General features: G+C 40.1%; 1 protein-coding gene across 1 annotated transcript in view; it reads left to right on the top strand.

Moving 5' to 3' along the window:
• The window catches only part of ddx10 (DEAD (Asp-Glu-Ala-Asp) box polypeptide 10), a 252448-nt gene that overhangs the window by 12010 nt on the left and 226675 nt on the right, over positions 1 to 13763 (top strand). Inside the window, exon 2 of the mRNA XM_072263101.1 lies at positions 10198 to 10258. Within this exon, the coding sequence (XP_072119202.1) occupies positions 10198 to 10258 (61 nt within the window). The remainder of the gene's footprint in view (positions 1 to 10197; positions 10259 to 13763) is intronic.

Here is a 13763-nt window from a genome sequence, read left to right as displayed (position 1 = left end):
TGGGCGAGGGGCAAAAATGCTCGGTTGGACACAAGGAGTAGCCAGAGATAAACTATCTCAGGGTGCCTGCCACTCAATTGTGTTCGTTTCAAGCCCCCTGTCACTTACTCAGCCCAGAGAGGCTTCCCTTATGTTGGGATCTGAGTCACGGCACCAAATGTGGAATTAAGTAAAATCGGACACCGTATAATTTCAACCAACCGTTTCTTCTTTATTACAACTTCAGCCGGTGAGAGATCCGAGATCTACAGTAGGCAAGACTCAAGTCTTCTTACCGACCAGGCCTTCCCAGGATCTCTGATTATACTATAGATGTAGCTTATTTTATAGTCATTGAGTATGTGACTTGGACAAGGTTCACTCATTGTGATTATAACATTGTTAACTGTCATGCTGAATCAGTTCCCCGTTATCAGTTCCCGTCAAGGGGGCTAATAAGACAATAGTTCATTGTACTAGACAGCGATCCTACCCATAAGTTAATCACACATCAGAAACAAGTTTAGATAGTTCAGACAGTTTCAACTACAAGTTAATTATAAAACAGGAACAAGCTTAAACTGCTAGGACAACCTATTTCATTGCGGTTACAAGTACATGACAAGATGTGTTATTTTGCTAATATTTAAAAAGAATCGGCAAAACATACATTCACTCTTTAACTTCATTAATGCACTTCTTTATCATCATGTATGAAGCACCAGTAATATTACACTGTTTACTTTTTAACTTGTGTTGTATATGTACCTTATTGTTTGTTAATTTATTTCTGTTAATATTACTTTGTGTTATGTGTGTGAGTTATTTGCACTGTGTTGATGCACCTTGGTCAGGGTTATACATGCTGAATGACAAACTGAATTAATAATAAGTTTTATTATTTGCACCATTTTCTTTTGAACATTGTCAGTCTTCCTGTATAGGTTTTCACAATTTTATTCTATTTTATTTTCCTGTAAATCCTTGCACAAAAATGAATCTTAAAGTAATATATAGTGACATATACATATTTTGATAATATATACTTTGAGTTCAACTCTGAAGAAAAGAGAGTACCAGTCCAAAACTCAGTCTCAGCTCAGCCTTCTGTTGTGGCAGGACTTGCACATGAAAATGGACTATAAAATGCAGTTGGTTAGCATCGCCGACAACACATCCCATCCCAGTACACGGTTGAACAGAAGGGAGCTGGCGTGTTACCTCCCAACCTGATGGCCTTCTGTGTAGCTGAACCTACAGTCACTGTTATGGATGTAAGATGAATCTTCCAGGGAGTGAATCCCTGGAAAGTGTGTGCCTAGATGGTGTCCAAGGCCATAGGTATTTGCAGACACTTCTATCCTCTCTTTGCTTCAATCTGTGGTTCTCTTCTGGTTTAAGAACATGACTATCATCCCAGTATGTAAGAAAAACAAGATAATATGCCTTTATGACAACCACCCAATGGCTTTGACATCTGCCATCATGAAGTACTTTGAGAGGCTGTTATGTCCAGCTTTCTAGACAGTCTTGACCCACTGCAATTTGCCCACCGCTGAAACAGGTTGATGGTGGACAACATCTCCTTAGCCCTGCATTCATCTCCAGAGTATCTGGACGGTAACGATACCTATGTTAGACGACTGTTTATTTACTACAGCCCTGTCTTCAACACCGTAATTTCAAGCAAGCTCTGGACTCTGGGAGTCAACACATCCCTCTCCATCTGCTGTCTCGTTTTCCTGACCAAAAGATCACATTCAGTAAAGATGAGCAGCAACGACTCCACCATGATTACTGGTGCTCCACGAGGATGCCCTCTCAGCCCCTTACTCTGCTCCCTGTACACTCATGACTGCATGGCCAAATTCTGCTCTACCTCCATTTATAACTTTGATGGAGATACTACCATAGTTGCCCATACTTGAAATAATGCTAAGCCGGAGTACAGGAAGGACAAGAAGTTTAGTTACAGGGTGTTGTAGCAACAACCTTAATGTCAGCAAAACAAAACAGCTGGTCATTGACTTCAGGATGGAGTGCAGTGTCTATGTCAGAGGTGTAAAGGTCGAGAGCTTTAAGTTCCTTGGAGTGAACCTCGTTAATGGCCTGTCCTGGTCCAACCATGTATATGCCATGATCAAGGAAGCTCACTAATGCCCCTACGATGGCATTTGGCTTGTCACCATTGAACCTTAAAAATTTTCTAGAAAGCATCCTATCTGGATTCATAACAGCTGGTATAGCCACTGCTTCGCCCGTGACTGCAAGAAACTGCAGAGTTGTGGATGCAGTTCAGCGCCTTACAGAAACCAGCTTCCTGTCCACAGACTCTGATTATGCTGGCTGTCCTTAATAATGGGCGCTGCCTTTCTGAGACACCGCTCCCAAAAGCTGTCCTGGGTACTAAATGCTCAGGATTTAATACTATTATTCCCACAATCCTGATTGAGAAGTTGCAGAACCTGGGCCTCTGTACCTCCCTCTGCAATTGGATCCTTGACTTCCAAACCGGAAAACCACAATCTGTGCGGATTGATGATAACATATCCTCCTCGCTGACAATCAACACTGGCGCTCCTCAGGGGTGTGTGCTTAGCCCACTGCTCTACTCTCTGTATACACATGACTGTGGCTAGGCATAGCTCAAATACCATCTATAAATTTGGTGATGATATAACCATTGTTGGTAGAATCTCAGGTGGTGACGAGAGTGTGTACAGGAGTGAGATATGCCAACTAGTGGAGTGGTGCTGCAGCAACAACCTGGCACTCAACGTCAGTAAGATGAAAGAGCTGATTGTGGACTTTTTTATATAGAAACATAGAAAACCTACAGCACAATACAGGACCTTCGGCCCACAAAGTTGTGCCGAACATGTCCCTACCTTAGAAATTACTAGACTTACCCATAGCCTTCTATTTTTCTAAGCTCCATGCACCTATCCAAAAGTCTCTTAAAAGACCCTGTCATACCTGCCTCCACCATCGTTGCCGGCAGCCCATTCCACGCACTCACCACTCTCTGTGTTTATAAAAAAAAAAACAACAACAACAACAACAAACAAACTTACCCCTGACATCTCCTCTGTACCTACTTCCAAGCACCTTAAACCTGTATCCTCTTGTGGCAACCAATTCAGCCCTGGAAAAAAGCCTCTGACTATCCACAGGATCAGTGCCTCTTATCATCTTATACTCCTCTATCAGGTCACCTCTCATCCTCCGTCGCTCCAAGGAGAAAAGGCTGAGTTCATTTAACCCGTTTTCATAAGGCATGCTCCCCAATCCAGGCAACATCCTTGTAAATTTCCTCTGCACCCTTTCTATGGCTTCCACATCCTTCCTGTAGTGAGGCGACCAGAACTGAAGGGTAAGGCGACTTCAGGAAGGGTACGACGAGGGAACACATACCGATCCTCATAGAGGGCTCAGAAGTAGAGAGAGTGAGCAGCTTCAAGTTCCTGGGTGTCAAGATCTTGACGATCTAACCTGGTCCCAACATATCGATGTAGTTGTAAAGAAAGCAGGACAGTGGCTATACTTTATTAGGAGTTTGAAGAGATTTGGCATGTCAACAAATACACTCAAAAACTTCCATAGTTGTACCGTGGAGAGCATTCTGACAGGCTGCATCACTGTCTGATATGGAGGGGCTACTGCACAGGACCGAGAGAAGCTGCAGAAGGTTGTAAGTCTAGTCAGCTTCACCTTGGGCACTAGCCTACTAAGTACCCAGGATATCTTTAGGGAGCAGTGACTCAGAAAGGCAGCGTCCATTATTAAAGACCTTCAGCACCCAGGGCATTCCCTTTTCTCACTGTTACCATCAGGTAGGAGGTACAGAAACCTGAAGGTACACACTCAACGATTCAGAAACAGCTTCTTCCCCTCTGCCATCGGATTCCTAAATGGACATTGAATCTTTGGACACTACCTCAATTTTTAAAAATATATAGTATTTCTGTTTTTGCACATTTTTTAAAAATCTATTCAATATATGTAATTAATTTACTTGTTTGTTTATTATTATTATTATTATTTTTTTCTGATAGGTTATGTATTGCATAGAACTGTTGCTGCTAAGTTAACAAACTTCACGTCACATGCTGGTGGTAATAAACCTGATTCTGATTTACTGATGCAGCCAGAATATAGACAAAGACTCTAGTTATCCAGGACATTTTCCCTCATCTCCACTTCCATCGGGCAGAAGAAACAAAAACCTGAAAGCATGTGCTACCAGGCTCAAGGCAGCTCATACCCCGCTGTAATAGACTACTAAATGGTTCCCTAATACTATAAGATGGACTCTTCTTACGGTCTACCTCATTAGGACCATGTACTTCATTATTTACCTGCACTGTAGTTTCTCTGACACCGCTACATTTTATTCTATGTTGTTAAACTTCAAAAGTATTGATCTGTATGAACAGTGTACAAGACAAACTTGCCACTGTATCTCGGTGCATGTGACAAAAATAACAAAAAATCTTAAATGTTGCTCGTTCAATTGAATCATATTCCACAGAAAGGAGGATGATAAATTTGCCAATTTTACTCCTGAATGATCTTGCTTTAATTTTATGATTATACTTGGAGGAAACGATCTCATTATTTATGATATTTAATAATCTTTGAATTAATCCATTCATCTATTTAAGCAAATAAGGTTAAATAGTTTTTATCCATTTAAATAATCTGGGTAATTTAACATCTCCAAATTACTTTGCAGATGATTTAAAATTCTATTCTCCCAATTTTCCAAAAAAATTACTATCTCAAATTTAAAATACTTAAGACATTATTATAAATTTCTCCAGTACAATAATTTTTAAGTGGAAAATATCTGGTGATTGGTATGATCCTTAACAGTGTTGATGTGCATCAGGATCTTGGGGTTTCCAAGTCCATAGCTCACAGAAAATGGAACACCGCTTGATAAACTGGAAAAGAAGGTTCAGTTGGCCTTCCTTATTCGCGAGGGATTGGTTCTGGGACCTCTCGCAGATACCAAAAACCATGGATGCTCAAGTCCCTTTTTCAACCTGTCTCAATGCGGTGGACCTTCGGACCCAGCGGAACCCCAGACCTTATTTAACCTGTCTCAGTGTGGTGGGCATTAGGACCCGATGGCGGAGCTCTGAAACCGCAGTGTTCCTGTTCACGAAAATAATCACGATCACGATTGAAAATAAAGTGGAAATAATAAAGCGATCGGAAAGAGGTGAAATGCCATCGGTCATTGGAAAAGCGTTAGGCTGCAGTCGGTCAACGATCGAAACAATTTTAAAGGATAAAGTGAGAAAGGCCCTGCTCTGATGAAAGTAACAATTATTACTAAGCAATGCAGTGGTTTAATTATTGGGTTTTGGGGTTTTGGGTTTTTGATCCTCTACATCAACCCGGCATGGATGGACCACGCTCGGGAGCAATCTGTCACTGGATCGAACTCGGGAACTTCTGTTCCTGATCCTGGCGCTGAAACATACAATTCTTAAGTGTTTTATATGCATGGAAAGGTAAAATATATACTATATACTAAGGTAAAATATATACTATATACTAAGACAAACGTTTGACTGACTGACGCTAAATAATACTGGATGTACCTGTTCCGACTTACTGAGTACGAGAACTTCTGGTTTTTTATCGATCCCGATCCACGATAACCTACGCACATCCTCCTGTATACTTTAAATCATCTCTAGATTACTTATAATGCCTAATACAATGTAAATGCTATGTAAAATAGTTGTTATACTGCATTGTTTAGGGAATAATGACAAGAAAAAAAGTCTGTACATGCTCGAACAACAAGTGCTGGAAGAGCACTTCTGGGTTTTCTTGATTTGCGGTTGGTTGAATTCATGCATGCGGAACTCGTAGATAAGGAGGGCTGACCGTTTATGGCATGCTTGGCTCCTTTCATTTGTCTCAAGTGTATGTATTCAGTTTTTAAGAAGAGAAATCAAGCTGAATGCAGTTTTGAGTGTTTCTTATTCATGAACCATACAGTTATACCAGAACCTTTCTATTTTTATATTCCATCCCCCTTGCAGTGAAGACCAACATTGTAGAACTGGGGAAGAGAGGAAACAAGTTAGTTTTATGTAGCACTAATGGTGGAGAGGAATGCTTTGGACAAAGGAAATATCTTGGCACGGCTTTTCATAGATCAAGTTTTGTATGACATTTGGAGAATGAGATTTGTATTTGTCAATACAAATATATTCTGTCAAGGCTGCCGTGGGAATAAACAAAAGATGTAAATTGATTTTTAATTTTTCTGCTCTCAATTTGAGAAGGAAAATATTCAGGAAATATTGAGCTCTATTCTGGTTGCAAATTCGTAACATTTTGGACCAAAAATTGGCAAGGTGCTCTATTAGAGAATATCAAATGTGAGTACTGTTGAATGCTTTGTAATTTTTAATTTGATAATTTTAAAGCTATTTTCTTAGTAATTATTGAGACTAGGGTAACTTGCTACCTTTGCTTATGTGATCTATAAGCACTTAGATCGTTACGGTTTGAGAGTTAGTTCCATTGTTAGGAAATCCCTCTACTTTTGTAGATGATAAGTGGTGACCCCTTTTTTGTGTAGCTCCAATGGGAATCATCAAATATTCCCATTTAGGGCTACTACAACTGAAATCCACAGGCGCAGTCATGGTTACTTCAGTAAGTAACATCGTTTTAAAACGTTTAAAAAAATCTATAAACTGTATCCTCAATCAGTAGACCCCAGACTGCAGACATGGGTTGCGAGTGCAGTTTCCTCTTAACAAAAAGGAAATGAGGAAAGCATGCTGGTCTGAAAGTAACGCAGAGCCCTTAGTACCACTTTGTACTATTCTACTAGTGCATGTACAGTTTCTAGAAAATAAAACTGAAGACCTCAGAGCAAGATTGCAGTACCAGAGGGACATCAGGGACTGCTGTGTACTTTGTTTATGGAAACATAGCTCATCCCCGTCATTTTGGATGCTTGCTGCAGCCTGGGGGCTTTACCATCCACTGCAATGATAACTGAATCTCCTAAAGGTAGAGGAGGCAGAGTATGCTTCATGATTAACTCTTCGTGGTGCACAGACGTGGTGGTTCTGCTCAGTCCTGCTCACTGACCTGGAATATCTATGGCTCAAGTGTCATCTATTTTATCTACTGAGAGAGCTTTTCGTCATAATCCTGGTAGTAGATGTCAGGGACACACTGGAGGAGCTGAACATGGTGATCAGTCATCAGGAAACAGTACACCGAACCCTTACCAGCTGCTGCAGTGGATTTCAACCAGGCCAGCTTAAAGAAGTCTCCAAACTACGATCGCCAAGATATCAGCTATTGAACCAGGGGAGCCACTGCGCTTGACCACTGTCGCACCACCATCAAGAATGCTTGCCATACCACCCCATGCCTGCACCTTGGAAAGTCCAATCACCCTGATGTACTACTTCTCCTGGCATACAGGCAGAAAGTGAGGACTGCACACCAGTGGTGAAAGCCACAGAGATATGGTCCAGGGAGGTGGAGGAGCACTTGCAGGATTGGTTTGAATCAGTGGACTAGACAATATTCAACGATTCATCTTCAAATCTTAATGAATACACCACAGTTGTCATCAGACCTGCTTGGATGAGTGTGTGCCTTCGAGAACACATTGGATATATCCAAATCAAAAGCATTGGATGAATCAGGAGATTTGTAATCTGTGGCATTCAAGACCGGTGATCCAGAACTATGCAAGAAATTCAGGTGCGGCCTACAGAAATCTATCTTAAAAGCAAATAAACTATTCTGATTGAAGTTGGAGATGGGATCTGGTGCTTGTCAGCTCTGGCAGCGTCTGGAGGCTATTACTTCCTACAGGATGAATTTTAACACCATGAATGGCTATGATGTCGCACTTCCAGATGGCCAATGCCTTTTATGCATGCTTTGAAAGGGAGAATAAAACTACACCTCTGAGTGGTTGCAGCATCTGGTGACGTTGTGATCTCTTTCAGAGGCCAGTGTGAGAACATCTTTCAAGAGTATAAACCCTTGCAAGGCACCAGGCCCTGATGTTGTATCTGGTAGGGCACTGAAAACTGATTGTCAGGAGAGTTCAAGGACATCTTCAAACTCTCACTGCTGCAGCCGAGTTCCCACGTGCTTCAAAAGGGTAACAGTCATACTCGTGCCCAAGAAAAATTAGGATGAGTTGCCTCAACGACAACAGCCCAGGTGCACTCCTATCTGCTGTGATGAAGAGCTTTGAGAGGTCGATTGTGGCCAGAATCAGCTCCTGCCTAAGCAAGGATCTTTTCCCACTGTACTTTGCCTATCACCTCAATAGGTCTACAGTAGATGCAATCTCACTGGTTTTCCACTCGTCCTTGGACCACCCGGACAATAGCAATACCTAGGTCAGGCTGCTGTTTCTCACTACAGCTCAGTGTTCAACATGATCATACCTGCAGTTCTAATCACCAAGCCCTCTGTACCTCCCTCTGCAACTGAATCCTTAACTTCACTGGCAGACCGCGGTTATGTGGATGGGAAACAACAGCTCCCCAGTATTTAGAGCACTTTTAAAAGGTACTGCCTCAAAAAGCTGGCATCCATCATTAAGGACCTCCGTCATCCAGAACATGCCCTCTTCTTATGACTACCATCAAAGAGGTAGTACAGGAACCTGAAGACTCATACTCAATGTTTCAGGAACAGTTTCTTACCTTCCACCATCAGATTCCTGAATAGACAATAAACCCATGGAAATCATCCTTTTTTTTTGCTCTCTTGCACGATTTCTTATTGCAAGTCATAGTTTATTTTTATTTTGTTTTGCATTGTACTGCTGCCGCAAAACAGCAGATTTCACGGCATATGCAGTGATACTAAACTTGATTCTGATAGTTTTTCAGAATCAGTTTTCTGATAAATTTTTTGTGTGTTTTGCAGATGAAATCCCTAAAAGATATGCTGTAGGTTTTGGTGTTGTTTAGGAAGCTGCCTTGGTCCCCTACTCCTCCCCTTTGGAGACAGCCTTAGAAAGCATACATTTTGATTTCCACAGTTATGCAATGGCACACAATTGTATTTCATGGTTGAACCTGACGATGAAAACACTCCGTCTTCTCTGACATTTGGTATGGCCGCAATAAGCAAATGGAAGAGCAATAATTTTCTAAAACTAAATGAAGATAGAACTGAAATACTTTTGGTTGGTCCCCGAGTCAAAAGAGATAAATTTCTTGATAAACTTGGGAACTTGGCTGTCCTTGTAACTAGCCTGAATGTTACCCTTGGTTCAGATTTGAATTTTAAGTCCCATGTAAATAAAGTGACCAAAGCAGCATTTCTACACTTAAGAATTATTGCAAAGGTATGTCTGTTTCTATCACTTAATAATGATGAAAAAGGAATTCATGCCTTTATATCGAATAGACTGAATTACTGCAGTGCACTTTTTACTAGCCTTCCAAAGTAATAAACTTCAACTCATTCAGAATACTGCTGCTGAACATATAACTAAAACCAGATGAAAGAACTTATTACCCCCATCCTAGCTACTCTGTATTGGCTTCCTCTTGTTTTTAAAGCTCTTCGTGGTTTGGGACTGAAGTACATCACTCAATCATATTAGTTTTATAATCCTGCTCAAGCTCTTGGGGTTTCCTCCACTAGACTCTTAAATTTAAACAATCTCGTTCAAAAAGTAATAGGCAGGTCAGCTTTTTTGATCTATGCTCCTGAACTCTGAAATTCAATATGGGATGCAGACTCAGTTGACACTTTTAAATACAAGCTTAAATCCTCTTTATTTAACCTTGCTTTTAACTAACATCTTTTTGTCATTTATTTTCATGTTTATTTTATTTTTTAATTTTCATATTTGTACTTTATCCCACTGTAAAGCACTTTGAAAAGTTCTCTATAAGTTTTGACAAACATTGGCTGTTTTATGCTTTGAATTGAATTCAAAATAAGATCCTGTTAAATATTAAATATCAAATATTTAAAGTTTTTTGGTAGTTCTCTGAAAGAGTGTGACTTCGCAAGAATCTTTAGAAGTCGACTCCTGAGTTCTTACCCTATTTGTAAGAAAAGTGAAAGATCTACTGTAAAGTTTGTAATTGGAAAGTGTTTTGAAAAACTCGTAACTTGTATGAAAAGCGCAAAAAGATTCAAATCTCTTTTGTGAAATGTGCTAATTAATATTTTTCTGACTTTCAGATAAATGCCAACGCAATACTGCAATTTTCAGATTTTCCATTGTCCAAAAAAACTATTAAAGGTATGTTCTGTTCTACTTTTTCCATTGCTTTTGAATTATTGATCTAAGTCAATGTATTGTTTGTGCTAACAACAGGAATTCTGCAGGTGCTGGAAATTCAAGCAACACACATAAAAGTTGCTGGTGAACGCAGCAGGCCAGGCAGCATCTCTAGGAAGGGTCTCGGCCTGAAACGTCGACTGCACCTCTTCCTAGAGATGCTGCCTGGCCTGCTGCGTTCACCAGCAACTTTTATGTATTGTTTGTGCTGTTTTCTCTATATTGCTTTGTAAACTGCCAGTTGGGCTTACTTGAAGCACAGCAGGGTATTGGTTGCTCACTTGCTATTTCGCTTCTGCTCTTGCTCTGAGATCAGTATTCTCATTTCACCTATTGCTGCTTGCAGCTAAGAGACCTGTGGGTGAAAATGTGCCTACTTGACTGGAAGTTAGAAGTCTGGCTGATTTTTCTGCACTTAGCGAAAGTGTTGCAGCATTCAGAGTGTGAGAGTTCAAAGTTCATTTATTTTCAAAGTTTGAGCCACAAAAGAAACACAATAGAACCCTTTTTTAAACACACACACACACACACACACACACACACACACACACACACACACACACACACACACACACACACACACCTACCTGTTAAACATCCAGTGTTGGAGGAGAACCAATTGTGTAAACAGTAAAAAAAAAGTAAGCGAATAACACACGGAACATAAACCACAAAGTCCCTAAAAGTGAGTTTACAGCCACAGAGGCAGTTCACTCGCTTCAATGTTGAACCTGGCCCAGGAATCTGGCACCAGGTCATGTTCAGTGTTGTGGCAGGTGCTGATGGCTGCAGAGTCACTTCAGTACTGAAGTGCCTTGATTAAATTACACAAATAGTTTTAAAAAAAAATGTCAACAAAAATACATGGAAAATGAGTTGCAGATTTCCCAAAAGTGACTGCGTAGGAGCCCGTTCAGTGCTGAGGTGAGTGAAGCTTGTCTAGGAGCCTGAGGGCTACAGGGCAACAACTGCTCCCAGAACTGGCAGCGTCGGATTCAAGCTCCCTGTGCCTCCTGCCCGATGGTATTAGTGAGAAGAGAGGGAGATCTGTCAAACACGCAGATGATGCTGAATAGCTGTTTGCTTTTTGCTGTCATTCGCGACTATTTTAATGTTGGTCGATGCTTTAATCGGTGAGGAGTAATGGCATTGCTGCAGTGTCCACCTTCAGCAATGACCGTCACACCTGTACCTACACTCTCGTGAATCTATTTATTGCTACGTTGCTGTTCTGGGATGCATTTTTTGCAAAAAGTTCTGTTTTTTTTGGTCTGTTTCATTGAAGCTTAAAGACCAACATACATGGCTGTCATCTAATACTTGACATGTTTACTTTGTTTTCTTGGGTCATTAATAGAAGAAAACTAATAGAAAGTTTACTGATTTACTGCATACTTTTGTATGTCGGGTAATATTTTTTCAGAGATGGTACCAGAGGTTATAGCTGAGGATAAGAAAGAATAGGCCTGACTCTTTTTTTGGAAAAGTGAGGGATTAACCTGATCAGTGATTAACTTCATGTAATGGACTAATAGGTTAGATGTGGAGATGTTGCCATGGAGCGATGGATAACAAAGGGCTTGATGCAGCTCAGGTTTAATGCAGAGAAATGTGAGATGGTGCACTTTGTTTGGAAGAATGAAGAGAGACAATATCAAATAAAAGGGACTGTTCTAATACAGATACAGGATCAGAGATATCGATGGTAATCCCGAAAGCACTCTTAATCACAATTTTATATACCCTGAAGCTGCATTTTCTGTGTGTATAACAAAACGTAAGTTGGGGGGAAAACACATTTTGTGTTTCTTATTTGCTTTTCTTCCACATAAATTCTGTAATGCCAAATTTTATTCCATATCTGAAATTTTTGGCTAGTGACTTCTGAATTCTCTAAGGACAAAGTTCTGTTATCTCCACTACCATAATGTAGGAAGCCATATACAATTCTGGGCTTGATCAATATAGGCGTGGAATATAAAAGGAAGGGAGCTATATTAAATCTTTATTAAAACACTGTGTTTGCCTTAACTAGAGTACTGTTTTTAATCGGAAGGATGTGTAGCATTAAGGTCCTGAAATGATTTATGCCATTGCTTCCTGTGAATGATAAGGGAGAGTGGCTTAGAGAGGTTACAGCCATGTTTGTTATTGGAAAAGGCTGGGGAAAATTTGATTAGGAGTTTATGAAATAGACTCTGTGGATAGGGGAAACTTGTTCTCTTTGGGGATTTGGGATCAAAATTCTCAAGTATAAAATAAGGGCAATACTTAAAAATGTGCTGTCAACCTGCTGGACCTGTCACACAGCTCCTTCAACAGTACCCCAGAGCTCATGACTTATACCAGCAAGAAGAAAGACTTTAAGTGCATGGAAATATTATTACCTGGGAAACTACATGTTGGAGACACACATGATTGCAGATGCTGGAATCTGGAGCAACAATAAGATAAACAAATCTCTGTGTGTTTGGACCAGATGCGGCTCTTGACCTGAATTGTTGACAGTCCCCTTTTCCTCCACAGATGGTGCCTGACCCACTGAGTTCGTCCAGTTTCTTGTTTGAAATTGCAAACTGATTTGGAAATTTAGATGTTATCTAATTTAAGACATTAAACAAACTAACATCAGTATTCTCTTGCAAGACTGCATCCCCAGCTCTGAGGCTCTAAATGCAGATCCAAAATAAGTTCTAAAGGATTTAAATGTGCTATTTTTGTTTAGTTTTTAAAAATGATTTCTTGGAATTGAACCAGACCTAAAGTAAAAGAAAAGCCAGTAAGCTGGAAGTTACTAACGTTTGCTACTAAATTCTGAGTCTGCATCTAAGAGGTGATCACAGGAAGAGTTTCCAATTTTTTGGGAAAAATGCTTTCATATAGCTCTCACTATAGACGATAGACAATAGGTGCAGGAGTAGGCCATTCAGCCCTTCAAGCCAGCACCGCCATTCACCGTGATCACTATGAGAACTCTTTCCACTTTCATGTAGTATTTATCCCTGAAAGATGTAATTATGTTTCTGTTCATATTTTGGAGGAACTTTGATTATCAAAACTTTTGTGTATGTGAGTAGAATGACATTGTAAACTTGTAAGTAGATATTTGCATTCCTCTCCAGCCCCTTCTCCACCGAGATAATGCTATTTTCTTTTGCAGGTGATAATGGTAACTAATTGAAGGGAGGTTTTTCTGATGTGTGCCAGCATTTGGTTTCTTAAAGTATTTTTTTTCCAAATAATTTTAATAGTTGAGGATCATTTTGATAACTGATCTTATTTTGGTTATAGTGATAAAGGAATATTTAAGGACTAAAGTGAAGCACATTGTTGGACACTTGATATTGCAAGATGTTCTATTTACATACAGATTATTTCAGTGCAGTGCTTCTCTTTGATTAGAGGGGAGGAATAGAGTATGGTTGTATTAAGCAGCAAATGCAGTGATGCTTAACTGATTTGAAAA

Source organism: Mobula birostris, chromosome 7 (genome assembly GCF_030028105.1).
Source record: "Mobula birostris isolate sMobBir1 chromosome 7, sMobBir1.hap1, whole genome shotgun sequence".
NCBI lineage: Eukaryota > Metazoa > Chordata > Chondrichthyes > Myliobatiformes > Myliobatidae > Mobula > Mobula birostris.
The sequence above is the reverse complement of the archived record's forward strand: the minus strand, read 5'-3'. Positions and strand labels throughout refer to the sequence as shown.